At 43.1% G+C, this 18321-nt stretch overlaps 1 protein-coding gene across 1 annotated transcript; it reads right to left on the reverse strand.

Annotated features, from left to right (window-relative positions):
• Window positions 1–8315: 8315 nt before the first annotated feature.
• LOC141218940 (uncharacterized) lies at window positions 8316–17578 on the reverse strand. The gene is made up of 2 exons (XM_073665994.1): window positions 17497–17578; window positions 8316–9452 (listed from the first exon to the last, which is right to left on the reverse strand). The coding sequence occupies exon 2, from the start codon at window positions 9364–9366 to the stop codon at window positions 8329–8331; it is 1038 nt and encodes a 345-aa protein (XP_073522095.1). The 5' UTR covers window positions 9367–9452; window positions 17497–17578; the 3' UTR covers window positions 8316–8328.
• Between the last annotated feature and the right edge of the window lie 743 nt (window positions 17579–18321).

The following is an 18321-nucleotide window of genomic DNA, read 5'->3' on the forward strand; positions in this document are numbered from 1 at the left end:
AAAAATTGCATTTTTACCACTAAAATGTCATATTTCCATGACTCAATGTTATAAAATTCTGTAAGGCGCCTATGGGTTCAAACTACTTACTACACCCCTAGATTAATTCCTTAGGCAGTGAAGTTTCCAATATGGGGTCATCTGGGGGGGTGTTCTGCCACCTCAGGGGCTCAGCTAATGGAGCCCACAATCTATTCTAATGAAATTTGAGTTTTGCAAGCCAAAACCCAAAGCAGAAACACCGAACATGACGTCATGGAAGGCATATTACCTAAGTGGTCCAGGGTACAGAGTGTGGCGCATACTCGGTCGGTACCCTGGACCACGTAGAGCAGAAGTATAAGGCATATTACCTATCTTGTCTGCTTGTCTACAGGTTTTGACCTGGCCCTCATGTTGAACACGTCCTCTAACATCTAACCAGCATCTTCTGGGCACTTCTCTCCACAGCCGGTCATTAAGCCCCTTTCTTATATATAACGCTGTCTGCCATTGATCTGGTGTTGTGTCCATTGTTTCCCCTCCCCCCGTTCCCTCTCTTTGGAACACGCCGTACCTTACATTACACATCCTTCATTAGTCATTGACTCTATTTAAATTTTTACAAGAGGGATTCATTCCCTGGTCCCATCAGTTGACTGTGTGAGGCCACTTTATATCTACAATCATCTTATGCTATACAGTTAAGCTCACCTATATGTTATTATTTTTAGGCTGCGCCAGGATCATTGACATGCCGCACTAGGTATATTGCTTTATACGCTTGGCCTCATTCTACTTGTACATACTTGCTCCTTTGTGGTTCAGAATACATGTGTGTGTGTGTATGTATGTATGTATATATATATTATATATTTAACTACTTGTGTATTTATACAATCATTGTATTTTATGTAGTGTGGGCACCAGCTTCTGCAGTGCTACCATGTAACCAATTGCTTGTGAAATAAAGGTTTTTGACTGACCTCATGTTCGGTGTTTCAGGGTTCGGAAGGGAAGGAGCGCCATTTGACTTTTTGAAAGTAAAATTTGCTTGAATAATTAGTGGGACGCCATGTTGCATTTGGAGAGCCCCTGATTTGCCTAAACAGTGGAAACCCCCCCACAAGTGACCCTATTTTGGAAACTAGACCCTTCAGGGAACTTATCTAGATGTGTGGTGAGCATCCTAAACCCCCAGGTGCTTCACAGAAGTTTATAACATTGAGACGTAAAAATAAAATTTTCACATTTTTCCAGCAAAAATGTTTTTCAGCCATCAATTTTGCATTTTCATAAGGTTAGCAGGAGAAATTTCACCATACCATTTGTTGTGCAATTTCTCCCGAGTAAGCCGATACCCCATATGTGGGAGAAAACCACTGTTTGGGTGAACGGTAGGGTACGGAAGGAAAGAAGCGCCATTTGACTTTTTGAATGTAAAATTTGCTTGAATAATTAGCGGATGCCATGTCTCATTTGGGGAGCCCCTGATGGAGCTGTATGGCAGCTTGTCTTTTGCAGCCCAAGATGACGTTTTCAGCGGTATCATTTTTACTTATATTTGTCTTTTTGATCGCGTTTTATTCCACTTTTTGTTCGGCGGTATGATGATAAAGCACCATTTTTTGTTTAGTTTTTTATTTTTACTGTGTTCACTAAAGGGGTTAACTAGCAGGACAGTTTTATAGGTCAGGTCGTTCCGGATGCAGCTATACCAAATATGTGTACTTTTATTGTTGATTTTTTTCCCCACTTTTTTACTTAGTCCCGCTATGGGGACTACTTATAGTACCAGTCTGATCGCAGCTATAATAAACTGCTCAAAAAAATAAAGGGAACACTCAAATAACACATCCTAGATCTGAATGAATGAAATATTCTCATTGAATACTTTGTTCTGTACAAAGTTGAATGTGCTGACAACAAAATCACTCAAAAATAATCAATGGAAATCAAATTTATTAACCAATGGAGGCCTGGATTTGAAGTCACCCCCAAAATTAAAGTGGAAAAACACACTACAGGCTGATTCAACTTTGATGTAATGTCCTTAAAACAAGTCAAAGTGAGGCTCAGTATTGTGTGTGGCCTCCACTTGCCTGTATGACCTCCCTACAACACCTGGGCATGCTCCTGATGAAGTTGCGGATGGTCTCCTGTGGGATCTCCTCCCAGACCTGGACTAAAGCATCCACCAACTCCTGGACAGTCTGTGGTGCAACGTGACGTTGGTGGATGGAGCGAGACCTGATGTCCCAGATGTGCTCAACAGGATTCAGGTCTGGATAACGGGCGGCCATCTTGCAGGAACTGCTGACACACTCCAGCCACATGAGGTCTGGCATTGTCCTGCATTAAGAGGAACCCAGGGCCAACCGCACCAGCATATGGTCTCACAAGGGGTCTGAGGATCTCATCTCGGTACCTAATGGCAGTCAGGCTACCTCTGGCGAGCACATGGATGGCTGTGCGGCCCTCCAAAAAAATGCCACCCCACACCATTACTGACCCACTGCAAAACCCGTCATGCTGAAGGATGTTGCAGGTAGCAGATCGCTCTCCACGGCGTCTCCAGACTCTGTCACATGTGCTCAGTGTGAACCTGCTTTCATCTGTGAAGAGCACAGGGCGCCAGTGGTGACTTTGCCAATCCTGGTGTTCTGTGGCAAATGCCAAGCGTCCTGCACTGTGTTGGGCTGTGAGCACAACCTCCATCTGTGGACGTCGGGCCCTCATACCACCCTCATGGATTCGGTTTCTAACCGTTTGTGCAGAAACATGCACATTTGTGGCCTGCTGGAGGTCATTTTGCAGGGCTCTGGCAGTGCTCCTCCTGTTCCTTCTTGCACAAAGGCGGAGGTAGCGGTCCGGCTGCTGGGTTGTTGCCCTCCTATGGCTCCCTCCACATCTGGTATCTGCTCCATGCTCTTGATACTGTGCTGACAGACACAGCTACCCTTCTTGCCACAGCTCACACTGATGTGCCATCCTGGATGAACTGCACTAACCTGAGCAACTTCTGTGGGTTGTACTGTAGACATCGCAACATGCTACTGTATCTCTAGGGGTGAGAGCAATGGCAAAATGAAAAAGTGACCAAAACAACAGGCAAAAAGGATGAGAACAGAGAAATGGTCTGTGGTCACCACCTGCAGAACCGCTCCTTTATAAGGGGTATCTCGCTAATTGCCTATCATTTCTACCAGTTGTCTGTTCCATTTGCACAACAGCAGGAGAAATTGATTCACAATCAGTGTTTCTTCCTAACTGGACAGGTAGACTTCACAGAAGTGTTATTGACTTGGAGTTACATTGTGTTGTTTAAGTGTTCCTTATATATTATATAATCTCCAGCTTGGGTATAAATATATAATAATATGTGCAGTCATTTTTTTCAGAAAAATTAAAAAAAAGTTATGAAATGTCCTATAAATGTCTGTTCCATTTAGGCTTTTAGTTGAGATTAATCTGTGCTGCACTGTATGCACATGTCATAGAGTTGGGAGTCAGGGAAATTGAGGAGTCTAAGTTGGTGGCGTGGCTTACTGACTCCACAGCACTGATTAGTACACAGTTTTGTCTCAGTTAGTCGTCGTTCTTACAGATATAAGAATATTGAATAGCACAGTGGCTCAGTGGTTAGGACTGCAACCTTGCAGTGCTGGGGTCCTGGGTTCAAATCAAACGAAGGACAATATCTGCAAAGAGTTTGTATGATCTCCCCGTGTTTGCCTGCGTTTGCTCTGGTTTCATCCCACTGTCCTAAAGCCCCCTCTCACATAGCGAGATCGCTGCTGTGTCACGGTTTTGGTGACGCAACAGCGACCTCACCAGCGATGTCGCTATGTGTGACACTTTGCAGCGATCAGGCCCCTGCTGTGAGGTCGCTGATCGCTGCAAAGTGTCCTGGACCATTTTTTGGTCGTTGCCCTCCCGCTGGTCAGCACACATCGCTGTGTGTGACCAGCGATCAGGCTGGTAACCATGATAAACATCGGGTTACTAGGGGCACGCGCGCACCTAGTAACCCGTTGTTTATCATGGTTACGAGCCTGCTAAAGTGAGCGGTAACCTCCCGCTCACTGTAGCAGGCTCGTAACCATGATAAACATCAGGTTACTAGGGGGTACACGCGCACCTAGTAACCCATTGTTTATCATGGTTACGAGCCTGCTAAAGTGAGCGGTAACCTCCCGCTCACCGAAGCAGGCTCGTAACCATGATAAACATCGGGTTACTAGGGGCACACGCGCACCTAGTAACCCGTTGTTTATCATGGTTACGAGCCTGCTAAAGTGAGCGGTAAGCTCCCGCTCACCGTAGCAGGCTCGTAACCATGATAAACATCGGGTTACTAGGGGCACACGCGCACCTAGTAACCCGTTGTTTATCATGGTTACGAGCCTGCTAAAGTGAGCGGTAAGCTCCCGCTCACCGTAGCAGGCTCGTAACCATGATAAACAACGGGTTACTAGGTGCGCGTGTGCCCCTAGTAACCCAATGTTTATCATGGTTACCAGCCTGCTCCTGCTTCAGCAGGCTTGTAACCAGGAGCAGGACATCGTGGAAAGATTCTTTCCACGATGTCGCTGCTCCCCGATCGTTGGTGAGCCTGCCTGTTTGACAGCTCACCAGCGACCACACAGCGACGCAGCAACGATCCCTGACAGGTCGTATCGTTGGCGGGATCGCTGCAGCGTCGCTAAGTGTGACGGGGCCTTAAGACATACTGATAAGGAATCCAGATTGTGAGTAAAATAAATAAATATTTACATATATAAGGAATAGGAAGCGATAAAGCATCACTAATTTGTATAATAATTGTTACTAGTCAAAGCTGACCTTAATCATTAATATCAGACCTCAATAAAAGTGTAGGAGTACCCCTAATATTTTGGTGAGATTTCCCCGTTTTTCTGTTTATTTTCTCCTATCATCCTTTTTGAAAATTGAAAACTTGAAGCCAATATAACATTTTAGTGGAAAAAATGGTAATTTTCCATTCACTCAGCCCAATGTTATACAACTCTATGAATTGCTTGAGGGTTAGAAATGCTCACTACACTGCTATATGAATTCCTTAAGAGGTATAGTTTACAAAATGGGGTCACTTGTGGGGGTTTCTGATGTTTTAGCATGTTAGGGGCTCTTCAAATGTGACATAGCATCCACAATCTGTTCCAGCCAAAATTGTGCTCCAGAATTCATTTGGCGCTACTTCCCTTCCAAGCCCTGCTATACACCCAACAGTAGTTTTCCACCACAAATGCGGTATTGGAATACTCAGGCGAAATTGCACAACAAATTGTATGGTCCATTTTCTCCTGTTACCCTTGTGAAAATTAAAAATTTGTGGCAAAAGGAACATGTTTTTGGGAAAAATTTTATTTTTTAATTTTCAAGGCTCAACATTATAAAATAATGTGAAGCACCTGTGGGTTCAAGCTGCTCACTACTTCTCTAGATAAGTTTCTTTAGGGGTGTAGTTTTCAAAATGGGGTCACTTGTGGGAGGTTTGCTTCCACTGTTTAGGCACATCAGGAGTTCTGCAAATGCGACAAATGCGCTATCTATTCCAGCCAATTTTGTGTTCCAAAGTCAATTGGAGTAAGCCTTGTTAAAATGCAAAGTTTGGGGCTAAATTAAGATTTTTGTGTGAAAAATGAAAATGTTAATATTTTACCTTCCATATTGCTTTAATTCTTGTGAAGCACCTAAAGGGTTAACAAACTTCTTGAATGTGGTTTTGAGCACTTTGAGGTGTGCAGTTTTTAAAATGGTGTCACTTTTGGCCATTTTCTGTCTTATAGACCCCTCAAAGTCATTTCAAATGTGATGTGGTCCCTAAAAAAAAAAAACGGTTTTGTAAGTGTTTTTGGAAAAATAAGAAATTGCTGATAAACTTTTAATCCTTTTGACTTCCTAACAGAAAAAAAAAAAAAAAAAATGATGCAGATGTAAAGAAGACAGTTGGGAAATGTTATTTATAAATTATTTTCTACAGCATGACTAACTGGTTTAAAGGAGTTGTCCGGTCCAAATCGATAAGTCTGCAGAATTATAAATCCCCCCAGTGTGCACTGACTGTTTCAGACCCGGGACTGGAAGGTATGTTTGAGTTATACATACTTCCAGACAGTGGGCGTGGCCTTGCTCCATACACTTGTATTGAGCGAGGCCGCCCCCCCCACTTGTGAAACGTTCAGCTAGTAGGCATGGTTGACTAGTGGACGCCGCCTCACTCCATACAACTGTATGGAAGTGAGGTTATACCCACTGACCGGCAGTATGTATAGCTCATACATACCCTTCAGTACAGAGTCTGAAACCTACAAATTCTCACAGCGCACAGTGACTGTAGATTTATTGATTTGGACCAGAAAATCCCTTTACAGACATAAAAATGGAAAGTTTGAAAATTGCAAAATTTTCGCCAAAATTCCGATATTTTCACAAATAAACTCCACTAATAAACTTCACAAATTTTCCACTAACAAAGTACAATGTGCCTCGAAAAAATTATCTCAGAATCACTGGGATTTGTTAAAGTGTTTCAGAGTTATTACCACATAAAGTGACACTGATCAGAATTGTAAAACAAATTCGGGGGTGAAGGGGTTAACAAGATACAATTTCCGGATAAAACATTTCCAACATTCTGAACATGAAAAAGGTTTTCTTCCCTGTGTGACTTCTCTGATGTGTATTAAGAGTATTTCGGTGTAAAACATTTCCCACATTAAGAACATGAAAAAGGCTTCTCCCCTGTGTGACTGCTTTGGTAACTAAGAAGAAATGATTTCTTCACAAAACATTTCCCACATTCTAAACAAGAAAAAGACTTCTCCCCTGTGTGAGTTCTCGGATGTTTAATAAGCTTAAGCTGCGATTTCTCTACGAAACATTTATCACATTCTAAACATGAAAAAGGCTTCTTCCCTGTGTGGGTTCTCTGGTGTCTATCAAGATGCGATTTCTGTGTAAAACATTTCCCACATTCTAAACATGAAAAAGGCTTCTTCCCTGTGTGGGTTCTCTGGTGTCTATCAAGATGCGATTTCTGTGTAAAACATTTCCCACATTCTGAACATGAAAAAGGCTTCTCCTCTGTGTGGGTTCTCTTGTGCTTAACAAAATTGAATTTTTGGTTAAAACATTTTCCACATTCTGAACAGGAAAACGGCTTCTCCTCTGTGTGAGTTCTCTGGTACTGAACAAAACTTGATTTCTGTGTAAAACATTTCCCACATTCTGAACATGGAAAAGGCTTCTTTTCTGTGTGACTGCTCTGGCGTCTAGCAAGATGTAATCTCCAGTTAAAAAAATGTCCCACATTCTAAACAAGAATACAGTTTATCCCCTGTGTAAGTTCCTTGATGTGTGATAATATTTTATTTCTGTATAAAACTGTCATGCCTCGGGATTTGATCGGCGGTCCTGTTCTTTTCTGTTGCCGTCTTTGTCCACGAAGCCACAGCAGGTTCTGTACCTGTATGGGTGCTGATTACCATTTGCCTTTGTCCATTCATTTTGAATAGCAATTGTTTTTCATTTGTTATCTTGCCTGTCCTACTAGTTAAATCTTCCCCCTGCTGGTCTTCGCTGCTGGTGATAGTCTATAGTGGATTCTGCTTGGAGTTCTGGTCCTACTTCTGAATATCTAGGCCAGTCCAATAAGTGTACTGCTTGGGTTTCTTCCTATGCTGCACGGTTCCTTAGGAGGTACATGATACACTCAACAGCCTTTCAGGGAGCCAGGTCTCAGTTGTCTTCTCTAGTTTTACCTTCAAGATTTATACAGGTCTCCCCTGTGTGAAGTCTGTGGTGTTTAACAAGGTGTGACTTTACTACAAAACATTTTCCACATTCTGAACATGAAAAAGGCTTCTCCCCTATGTGAGTTTGCTGATGTTTAATAAGCTGTGATTTCTTTGCAAAACAATTCTCACATTCTAAAAAGGCTTCTCTTTTGTGTGGGTTCTCTGGTGTCTATCAAGATGCGATTTCTGGTTATAACATTTCCCACAATCTGAACATGAAAAAGGCTTCTCCCCTGTGTGAGTTCTTTGGTGGCTAACAAGATATGATTTATGGATAAAACATTTTCCGCATTCTGAACATGAAAAAGGCTTCTCCCCTGTGTGGGTTCTTTGGTGTCTATCAAGATGCGATTTCTGGTTAAAACATTTCCCACAATCTGAACATGAAAAAGGCTTTTCCCCTGTGTGAGTTCTTTTGTGACTAACAAGATACGATTTATGGTTAAAACATTTTCCACATTCTGAACATGAAAAAGGCTTCTCCCTTTTGTGGGTTCTCTGGTGTCTATCAAGATGCGATTTCTGGTTAAAACATTTCCCACAATCTGAACATGAAAAAGGCTTTTTCCCCTGTGTGAGTTCTTTTGTGACTAACAAGATACGATTTATGGTTAAAACATTTTCCACATTCTGAACATGAAAAAGGCTTCTCCCTTTTGTGGGTTCTCTGGTGTCTATCAAGATGCGATTTCTGGTTAAAACATTTTCCACAATCTGAACATGAAAAAGGCTTCTCCCCTGTGTGAGTTCTTTGGTGACTAACAAGATATGATTTATAGTTAAAACATTTCCCACATTCTGAACAGGAAAAAGGCTTCTCCCCTGTGTGACTTCTCTGGTGCAGAACCAAACTTGATTTCTGTGTAAAATATTTCCCACATTCTGAACAGGAAAAAGGCCTCTCCCCTGTGTGACTTCTCTGGTGACTAATAAGAGATGATGTATTCACAAAACATTTTCCACATTCTGAACATGAAAATGGCTTAACCCCTGTGTGAATTCTCTGGTGTTTAACAAGATATGATTTCCAGATAAAACATTTCCCACATTCTAAACAAGAATACAGTTCCTCCCCAGTGTGAATTCTCTGATGTGCGAGAAGAACTGATTTACCTACAAAACATTTCCCACATTCTGAACATGAATATGGCTTCTCCCCTGTGTGAAGTCTCTGGTGTCTAACAAGGTGTGATTTCTCTACAAAACATTTTCCACATTCTGAACATGAAAAAGGCTTCTTCCTTGTGTGACTTCTTTGATGTGTAGCAAGAGTTGATTTATCTACAAAACATTTACTGCACTCTGAACATGAAAAGAGCTTCTCCCCTGTGTGAGTTCTCTGGTAACTAATAAGTTGCGATTTCTTGTTAAAAAATCTCACACGTTCTGAACATGAAAATGGTTTCTTTGCTTTAAGAGCAGTTCGTTTTTTAATGGTTCTTTCATGGCTTGGATTTTCCTTAGTTGTCAGCAATGAATCAGAAGACAGGAGCTGTTTCGAAGGATCAGATGACAGATCGTTGCTGCAAAGGGATGATTGTATTTCAGGAGTAATGTCATTCATTTCAATTGTATCTTGTGGGATCTCAAGCTCAACTGATTTAAAAATTGAAGATGTCAGCTGTCCATCTGATCTCCTAGTACAGACAACTGCCAAGAATAAAACCAATGATTATTTTTTAATAAAATATCCTTGAAATTAATATTTTTAAACATTTCTACTCAAACTGTCCGTAAAAATGTCAAGTTATGTAAAATATTGAATTATGCACCAAGATGACAGATCACAGTCTAATAGAAAACCTCATAGGATGAACCAGTGGATCGTAGTGTTCAACTGTTTGTTCATTCTGCCTCCAAAATATGGAATAAAAAGCCAAACAATGTTATGTAGGCAAAAATGATACCAATAAAAACTTCTACTCATCTCATAAAAAACAAGACCCTATTCAAGTCCATCATCTGTCAGTGGAAAAACGGATGTTTCCTCATTATTAGTGACTCAAAGGCTCTTGAGAATCAACATGGCTTCCATAACCCAATCCAGCAATATCCGATCTCCCAAAGTCAAATCTCCCTCTCACTTCTGAGCCTTGCAGTGCGTCCAAACCACATTTAGCATCCATGTATTTGGCATTACTATAGTGAGAAAAACCCATTTAATTTACGGTGTGTGTCTCCTGGAGCACAATCTGGGCACTATGTGTTGGGTAATAAAATGGTATATTTCCAATTTTCATTCTCCAACATCCACTGTGTGCTAATTTCCGAAAATTGTCTGTGGAGTCAATATAGTCACTATTCCTACAGATGAATTCACAGAGGGTTATAATGTCCAAAATGGAGACATTATGGGAATTTCTACTGCTGTGTTTTTTTGCCATTTTGTCACATTAGGGCTTCTGCAAATGATGTGTCCCATCTCCTCTGGGATCTGCTGCTGTGACGACTGATTCAGTCACCAGGAGCCGCCTTATTCATCCTGCAGGCCGCGCTGGTAATGGAAGAGACATCTGAACCAAAGCTCTGGGTGACTCATGCTCTGTCTAGCCACTAAGATTAGGGTGCCTGCGACCTGTAGTACCATCCAGTCTGGCAGTATGGTGTGTGTGCTGTCCAGCTGAAGTAATCTGGTCTCTGCTTCAGCCAACTGGAAAGCACCGCACCCTACTAAAGCTGGAAGCATATTGCCGGAAGCTGCCAGATACAGCCTTGTTCTCCTCTGGTTCAGTCCTCTGTGCTCAGCTCCCGGCTTGTGTATTTGTTTCCTGTTGTGACCCCAGCCCGTTTACGGACTACTCTTGTGTCTTCTAATTTTGTATTTTCTCTTCCCCCCCTTGTTCTAACCCGGATACCTGACTATTCTTCTTCCCATCTCACTCCCCAGAACAGCAGGTAACACCTTAGCCCAAGCCTAAGAGTCTCTGTGTAAGTCCAGATCCATGTAGAGGGGATAAAGGGTAGTGAGTAATGATGAGCGAGCATGCTCACTACTGCTCGTTACTCGCCCGAGCATCAACCTGCTCGACATGCTTGGCGAGTATTTCCGGCTTGCTCGGGGGGAGCTCCGCCCCGCATGTTTGACGCTCTTTAGAGAGCCAACGAACATGCAGGGATTCCTGCCATGCACTGTAATGTCGTAGCCATGTTGGTTGTGGCATTACAGGGATTGGCTGGCCGCATAGCGTCATCAGGTCTATATAAGACCTGATAACACTAGGCTTGTCACAGTCTATCCCGGAAACAGGCAGAGTAGGGAGAGGTGCTGCTGTGTGAGGGACAGAATTGGCGGTGTAATAATTAGATATTGGTAGTGGTACTCCAGGAGTATATATATATTCATCTGAACTAACAGTCCTTCTGAGGACTAATCCAGCTGCATATATTCAGTGGTGATAGCAGGAGTTAGGCAATCAGGGTTTGTGGCAGTGTATACAGCACAAGAGGGTCCATTGCACGTTCCGTCTGCTGCTGCTGTTACAGATATCTGTAGATATAGCCCAAGGTATCAGGGGCCAGGGCTAAAAAAAATTTTATCTTGATTATTTGCTTAAAAAGTAATCCAGAGTACACCATTTTACTGCTCCATTTGCTTGTTCGCTGAATACAGCCAGATTTTTTTTATTTTATTCACATTACTGTATTGTGGAAGCAGAGAAACTTTTTTTTTCAATGATCAGACTATTTAAATTCAGACAGCTGTGTTTTGTTGAACCAATTGATAGTTGGTCGCTGACAAATACCATACTATTTGGCAACTACCGGAAACTGTGGCCATCAGACGTGATCCCATATGACTGCCCTAATAATCCAGCAATTTTTGTAAGCGTGTCAAATATTACACTCCATTTAAAGAATTGCAGTTGTGGGTTCAAACATATTCACAATTGGCCGCTGACAAACAATCTGTGAACAATATTGTCAGAGTATTATTACACCACTGACAAAAAAAAAAAACATACAAAAATAAGCTAAAATAGAAACAATTGTTAAGAAACATTCTTTCCAGGGTAATGACTTGTATATAAGGCCAAAGAAATACTAAAAAAAAAAATGTATGGACTGTGGAAGACATTTATGCGACCAAAATGAACTCATCTGGAGCTGATGATACCACCAAGCAGCACCTGTCCCTATTGTAAATGCATCTAACAGCATTATCAATAGGGAGTAGAATAGATTTAAAAATTTTTGGGCAGCACACAGTATAAGGCAATAATACCTGGCTGGATCGGTGTAATACGCTATCCATACTGCGATTCCTCACCCGTAAATGAATTTCAGATAAGACAGTTAATATTCTAGAATATAGAATCTATTTGAATTGTCTTTCCCCTTATTAAAGAGTGTGTCTCCTATACTGTTATTGCATATGCAGCAATTTCAAGGGCTGCCAAAAATTAGGACGGAACCCAATACACATTTGAAATGTCGTAAAAAAAAAAAAAAATAAATAAAAACACAGTAGGATCTTTCATTAGTATAAAAACAAGACTCGCCAATGTACCCTCAATGTAATAACATTGTTCAGCTCATGCACCTCCTCCTCCTTTTCAGCCTCCATCTCCGAAATGACCACATCAGTCCCAAGTTGGAAGCTTGTAGCACTGCCTTGGCCAAGCGGCAAAAGGATGTGCTGAAGATAATATGCTTAATGCTAAGGTGACAAACCACACACCGGTGCAGTTGTTGAAAGCTGTAACACAGCAGCCTGATCTGTGGCTCTCACCGCTGAACATACAGCTAGGCATGGTCATGTGTGACAATGGCCAGAACCTGGTTGTGGGGAAATGACAGACGGGGTAGATACAGTTTCCCTATATGCCAGTCCTTTCATCCAACCTAAAGAATATGGATGTGGTGAAATACAACTCTCTCAGAGAAGCAGCCCTGGCTAAGAAAAGTCTGTGTGAAGGTTCCCTGGCACTCTATGGCTGCTATTTTAATGTGGATCGGACGTGCTTATGCATGTTATTTCTCAAACCGCATTACAGATGAGGCCATTGCCCAACCCTGTAGTCATGAAATTCAAGTCGCAAAGAAAGATCTTTGTGTGTCGAAGCACCACTGAGAAGTGTGAGCTGATGTTGGACGGGCTGCCGTTGCTTATGCAACAAGCTGCATGAGAGGACTTCCTGGGAGAAATGACAGCCGGACTACATACGGTTTCCCTCTATGCCAGTCCTTTCACCGAGCTAAAGAATATGGCTGTGGTGAAATACAACTCTCACCGAGAAGCAGTGTCAGACTGAAGAACATTGGGCCCACCAGAGGATTTGATTCTGAGGGCCCACCTTTCTCCCCAGCTCAAGAGCCCCATAGTAGCTGCAAAGTTTGCGCTATGAACTCTCCTGATGGAGCAGCCAGGGCCCACCGGAGGAGTCTCCTGTTCTCTGGTGGGCCCGTCCAACCCAGACAAGAAGCAGCCCCGGCTAAGAAGTCTGTGGGAAGACTCTCGCCTACTGTCGAAACCTTTAAAAGGAAGCTGAAGACCCACCTCTTCCGACAAGCCTACAACCCCCAGTAACCCTTGCTCCACCATATCGCTGCACGACCAGCTGTACCCTCACCCATCCCTTATAAACTGTTTGTGCACCCTCACGGGCTGGGTCCTCTCTCCTCTTGTACCAGTCCGTAACCTCTTTTCACATGTAAAGCGCCATGGAAAAAATTTCACTATAATAATAATTATTATACTACTTGTACTGTGGGTCAATTGATGGCACTTTCCTGTTGTCTGCCCCTAAATTGATGTGTTTTGCAGCTTTTGGTCCCGTTTGAAGGTGTTGTGTATGCGTTGGGTTTTGACCCCCATTGAATCCAATGGCGTTCGGCAATGTTCGGCGAATACTCGACAACCTATACCTGACTTTTACTAACCTGCCTTTCCTTTACCTGACTTTTACTAACCTACCTATATCTGACTTTTACTAACCTACCTATACCTGACTTAAAAATTTCCTTTTAGTTGGTGCCACCATAACTCCCACTCTGCACGCCTGCTGTCTTGGGTGTCATATTTGACACACAACTATCCTTTATTCAACGTGGAAAATCACTCACTTGCTCATGTCACCTGCACCTTAAAAACATCTCCAGAATTCAACCTTTTTTCACCTTTGATACTGCAAAAACTCTTACTGTCACTCTTATTCACTTCTGCAACACTCTTCTAATCAGTCTCCCTCTAAACAAACTGTCTCCTCTCAATCCCTTCTGAATGCAGCAGCCAAGGTCGTATTTCTATCAAGCTGCTTCACCGACACCTCTACCCTGTGCCAGTAATTGCACTGGTTAGGTTAAACAAGCACTACAGAATACAATACAAACTCATCTCTCTCACCCACCAAGCTGTCCACAGTTCTGCACCGCCCTATATCTCATCCCTCATTTCTGTGTATCATCCCTCCCGTACCCTCCATTCTGCAACTGATCTAAGACAGACATCCTCCTTAATCAAAACCTCACACCTCCGTCTCCAAGAATTCTCTCATGCCATGCCAGTTATCTGTAATGCCCAAAATGTACGGGTACAACATGATGGTTATGGTAAAGGTAGCGGAACATAAAGTCGGCCTTGTGTGCCAGACTGCCAACAGCCAAGACTTCCCTGTTCTCACCAAGAGGACGACTGTCCATGTTCTCCTCCTCCTCTTCCTCATTATCACCCAATCCACGTTGAGATGAGATGAGGCTGGGCTGAGTAGCATCACCCTGTATAGTTCCCTTCTCCGCTTGCAATGTCTCCTCTTTAATTGTGAGCAGTGAGCGTTTCAGTAGACAGAGAAGCGGGATGATGACGATAATTATTGCTTCATCGCCGCTCACCATCTTGGTGGAGTCCTCAAAGTTTTGGAGGGCGGCACAGATGTCAGACATCCATGCCCACTCATCAGCTCTTATGTGCGGAGGCTGACCTGAATGCCAACGGGCGTGTTGAAGCAGGTACTCAACAACTGCTCTCTGCTGCTCAAAATCATTCCAAACATCTGCAACGTTGATTTCCAAAGTGTAGTCACATCACACACCAGTCGGTGAGCTGGAAGCTGCAAACGCTGCTGAAACCCTGCCAGGGCAGTGGAAGCTGTAGCTGACTTTCTGAAATGGGCACACACGCGGAGTATTTTCAGAAGCCGCTCTGGCAGATCCAGGTAGGTTTTGAGAAACCCCTGAACCACTAAGTTGAGCACATAGACCAGGCATGGTACGTGTGCAAGCTTGCCTAGCATCAGAGCCACCATCAGGTTCTCTGATACAGCTTTCAACAACTCTGCAACGGTGAGCGGTTTGTCACCTAAGCATACAGTGCTGCTTATTGTTATTGGCACCCATGAAGTTTAAGTACATAATCTGGAACATCTCCTGAAAAAAATTAACCAAGTGATGGAGATGGAGGGCTGAGGAGGAGGAGGTAATGCAGGAGCTGTAGAATGTGGAGGCAACCATGATTGACCCATGACCCACAATCCTCTGTCATGTGCCTGAGCATGCTGGTGGTGGTCAGGCTGTTAGTTTTGGTGCTCTTACTGATGCTGGCCTGGCAGATGTTGCAAATGCTCTTTTTGGGGTTATCTAAACATCTTTAAAAAAGAACCAGACTCAGGAAGACCTAATATTTGTACTGGCAACTTCCATTGTGTTGGTGTTCCAGGGAACGGCTGCCCGTCTTGTGTCTGTGGCCACCACACTGCTTGTTCTTGCCTGTTGTGGTGCTACGCCTCATTCCCCCTGTGTGCTGCTTTCCTTGATCTGCATGTCCCCTTGCCAGGTTGTGTTAGTGACTTCATAGTCCACAGCTTCGTCTTCCACTTCCGCACCCTGGTTCTCCTACTGACTTTCTGTCCATTGTGCCTTATAATTATCCACCCCTTGCGACAATAATTGCACTTTCCCACTGTCACCTTCGGGTGACCATGGCTGCTCAAATCGCTACATGTGATCTTCTGTTGCCCTGCTTGAAGCTGGCCGGACGAGAGGCCCGAATCTAACAATAGAAAAGTGAACAGCTCTTGGGGTAATCCTGGACTGTAATCTCTCCATCAAACCACATATCCAAGCTCTTTCGACTTCCGAGCAGACCGTGCGAGAGGCCAGAATCTATAAATGGAAAGATGAACAAAACAGCTCTTCGAAGTGTCCAAGTGTGGGATCAGTTGTCTCAGGGAACTTGGAATGGTGGGAGGAAGGAGGATCAGGGTGAAGAAGATGCCGACTCCAAGTAAAAAAAAAGTCTCCCGGATCCGCACATTCCTCAACCACGAATCTACAAAAACACTAGTGCACGCCCTCATCATCTCCCGTCTCGACTACTACAACCTCCTGCTCTGTGGCCTCCCTTCAAACACACTAGCATTCCTCCAATCTATACTAAACTCTGTAGCCCGAAGAATCCACCTGTCCCCTCGCTATTCCCTTAACAAACAAAGTAGCACTCTGTAACGCTTAGTATATAATTAAGAAATATGAATAGCATTACTGCTGTAGAAAATATAAATAAATGAGACATTTTAGCGCATGTAACTATGAAATATGAATAGTATTACTGCTGTGGAATATAGAAATCAATGAGAAATCTTAGCGCATAAATTGGCCAATTCATGTGTACCTGACAGCCGCGATAAGGCGTTTCTCAATGTCAGGACCCTACCAATGTGAATACCTCTCTAAGGGACATCCGTCTGCTCATGTGTGGGAAAGTAAGATCCTACTGCAATTAAAACCACCTGCGGCATCAGGGTGAAGTGCTCAGTCAAACCTTAAACATAGAAACAGAAAAAACTGTCGGCACTTCCAATACAAGAAATAGGTGTGAACAGGTGCTTACTAGGAGGAGCTGCCTGACATCGAGAAATGGGTCCTGACATTGAGAAACGACTTATTGCGGCTGTCAGGTACACATGAATTGGCCAATTTATGCGCTAAGATTTCTCATTGATTTCTATATTCCACAGCAGTAATGCTATTCATATTTCATATTTACATGCGCTAAAATTTCTCATTTATTTCTATTTTCTACAGCAGTAATGCTATTCATAATTATATACTAAGCGTTACAGAGTACTACTTTGTTTATTAATTGTATATGAAGGTAGCTCCTCCTAGTAAGCACCTGTTCACACCTATTTCTTGTATTGGAAGCGCTGTCAGTTTTTTCTATCTCGCTATTCCCTGGCCTCTCCTCTCGGTCAATCCCTTCACTGGCTCCCCATTGACCTGAGACTCCAGTTCAAAACCCTAACCCCAGGAGACCTCCGCCGCCAGAAAAATGCTCGAGTTTCCCATAGACTTAGATTGGGCTCGTTGCTCGGGTTGAGCATTCGAGCATTCCAATTTGCTCAACTCGAGCAACAAGTACCCGAGCATTTTAGTTCTCACTCATCGCTAGTAATGAACAAGGCAATCTATGAAATCTGGAAAGGGAGTAGATAATGCCAAGACTGTTTGTGGTAGCCATCCTTTCTGACCCCAATACATTGAGTCTGCAAACTATTCCAGTAAGATCTACATTCAAATAGCTAAATGCTGCTCTTTCCCTTCTTCAATACCCAAAGTCATTTAAACAGTTTTGGGTGTTGGAGAATGTTGTGGTCTAGAGGCAAAATGGTGATCACACGATTGTGATATGGTCAGGATACACTACCAGCAAAGGTGAGAAGAATCTGTAACTTCTCTGCATTTAGTGGTTACTACTCACCTGGGTAGTCATATGTAAGAATCTCCTCTTTACACCACTCATCACCCCTCACATATATCTCTGTAGTATTAATATGGGTCACATCTTCACCCTGAAACAAATATTGTAAAAGTCACAGACATATGGAGAAGTCCCATCTATGATCAGCTCTAATCCTGCCATCTCCACCGTTCTCATTACACAAGTATAAAACATATAATACTGGTGGATAAAACAAGACTGAGCATAAGACCTTCACAGCCGTCTACACATCATAGGGGAGATCTCATGACACCTTCTCTCCATCTACCTGATGATCCTGAGGAACATTGGGATCTTCTTGTTTACAGTCATGTGGAAGAAGAGGACGGGGACATCTCTTTAGTGTTGTCCTCTTACTGGATAGATCTGGAGGAAACACATACAGGGACTGAATTCATTCTTTACATACAGATAATTATAGGCCGTGTGTATTTAGTCCTGTCTATTACCTGGTGATGTGAGGGGCTGGGGAACCTCCATCATGACGTCCTTGTACAGATCTTTGTGTCCTTCTAAATACTCCCACTCCTCCATGGAGAAATAGACGGCGACATCCTGACACCTTATAGGAACCTGACACATACAATGATTCAGTCATCCCACCGATCCCTTCATAGCGTTACTGTATAATGTCCCAGCATTCCCAGCAGTGTCACCTCTCCAGTCAGCAGCTCAATCATCTTGTAGGTGAGTTCTAGGATCTTCTGGACATTGATGTCCTCATATATCAGTGGGTGAGGTGGAGGCCCCATGATTGGGCTCAGGGTTCTTCCCCATCCCTCAGACACAGGGTCCTGACAGCGC

This window comes from Phyllobates terribilis, unplaced genomic scaffold (genome assembly GCF_046119375.1).
Source record: "Phyllobates terribilis strain yellow unplaced genomic scaffold, ASM4611937v1 Scaffold_251__1_contigs__length_2838608, whole genome shotgun sequence".
NCBI lineage: Eukaryota > Metazoa > Chordata > Amphibia > Anura > Dendrobatidae > Phyllobates > Phyllobates terribilis.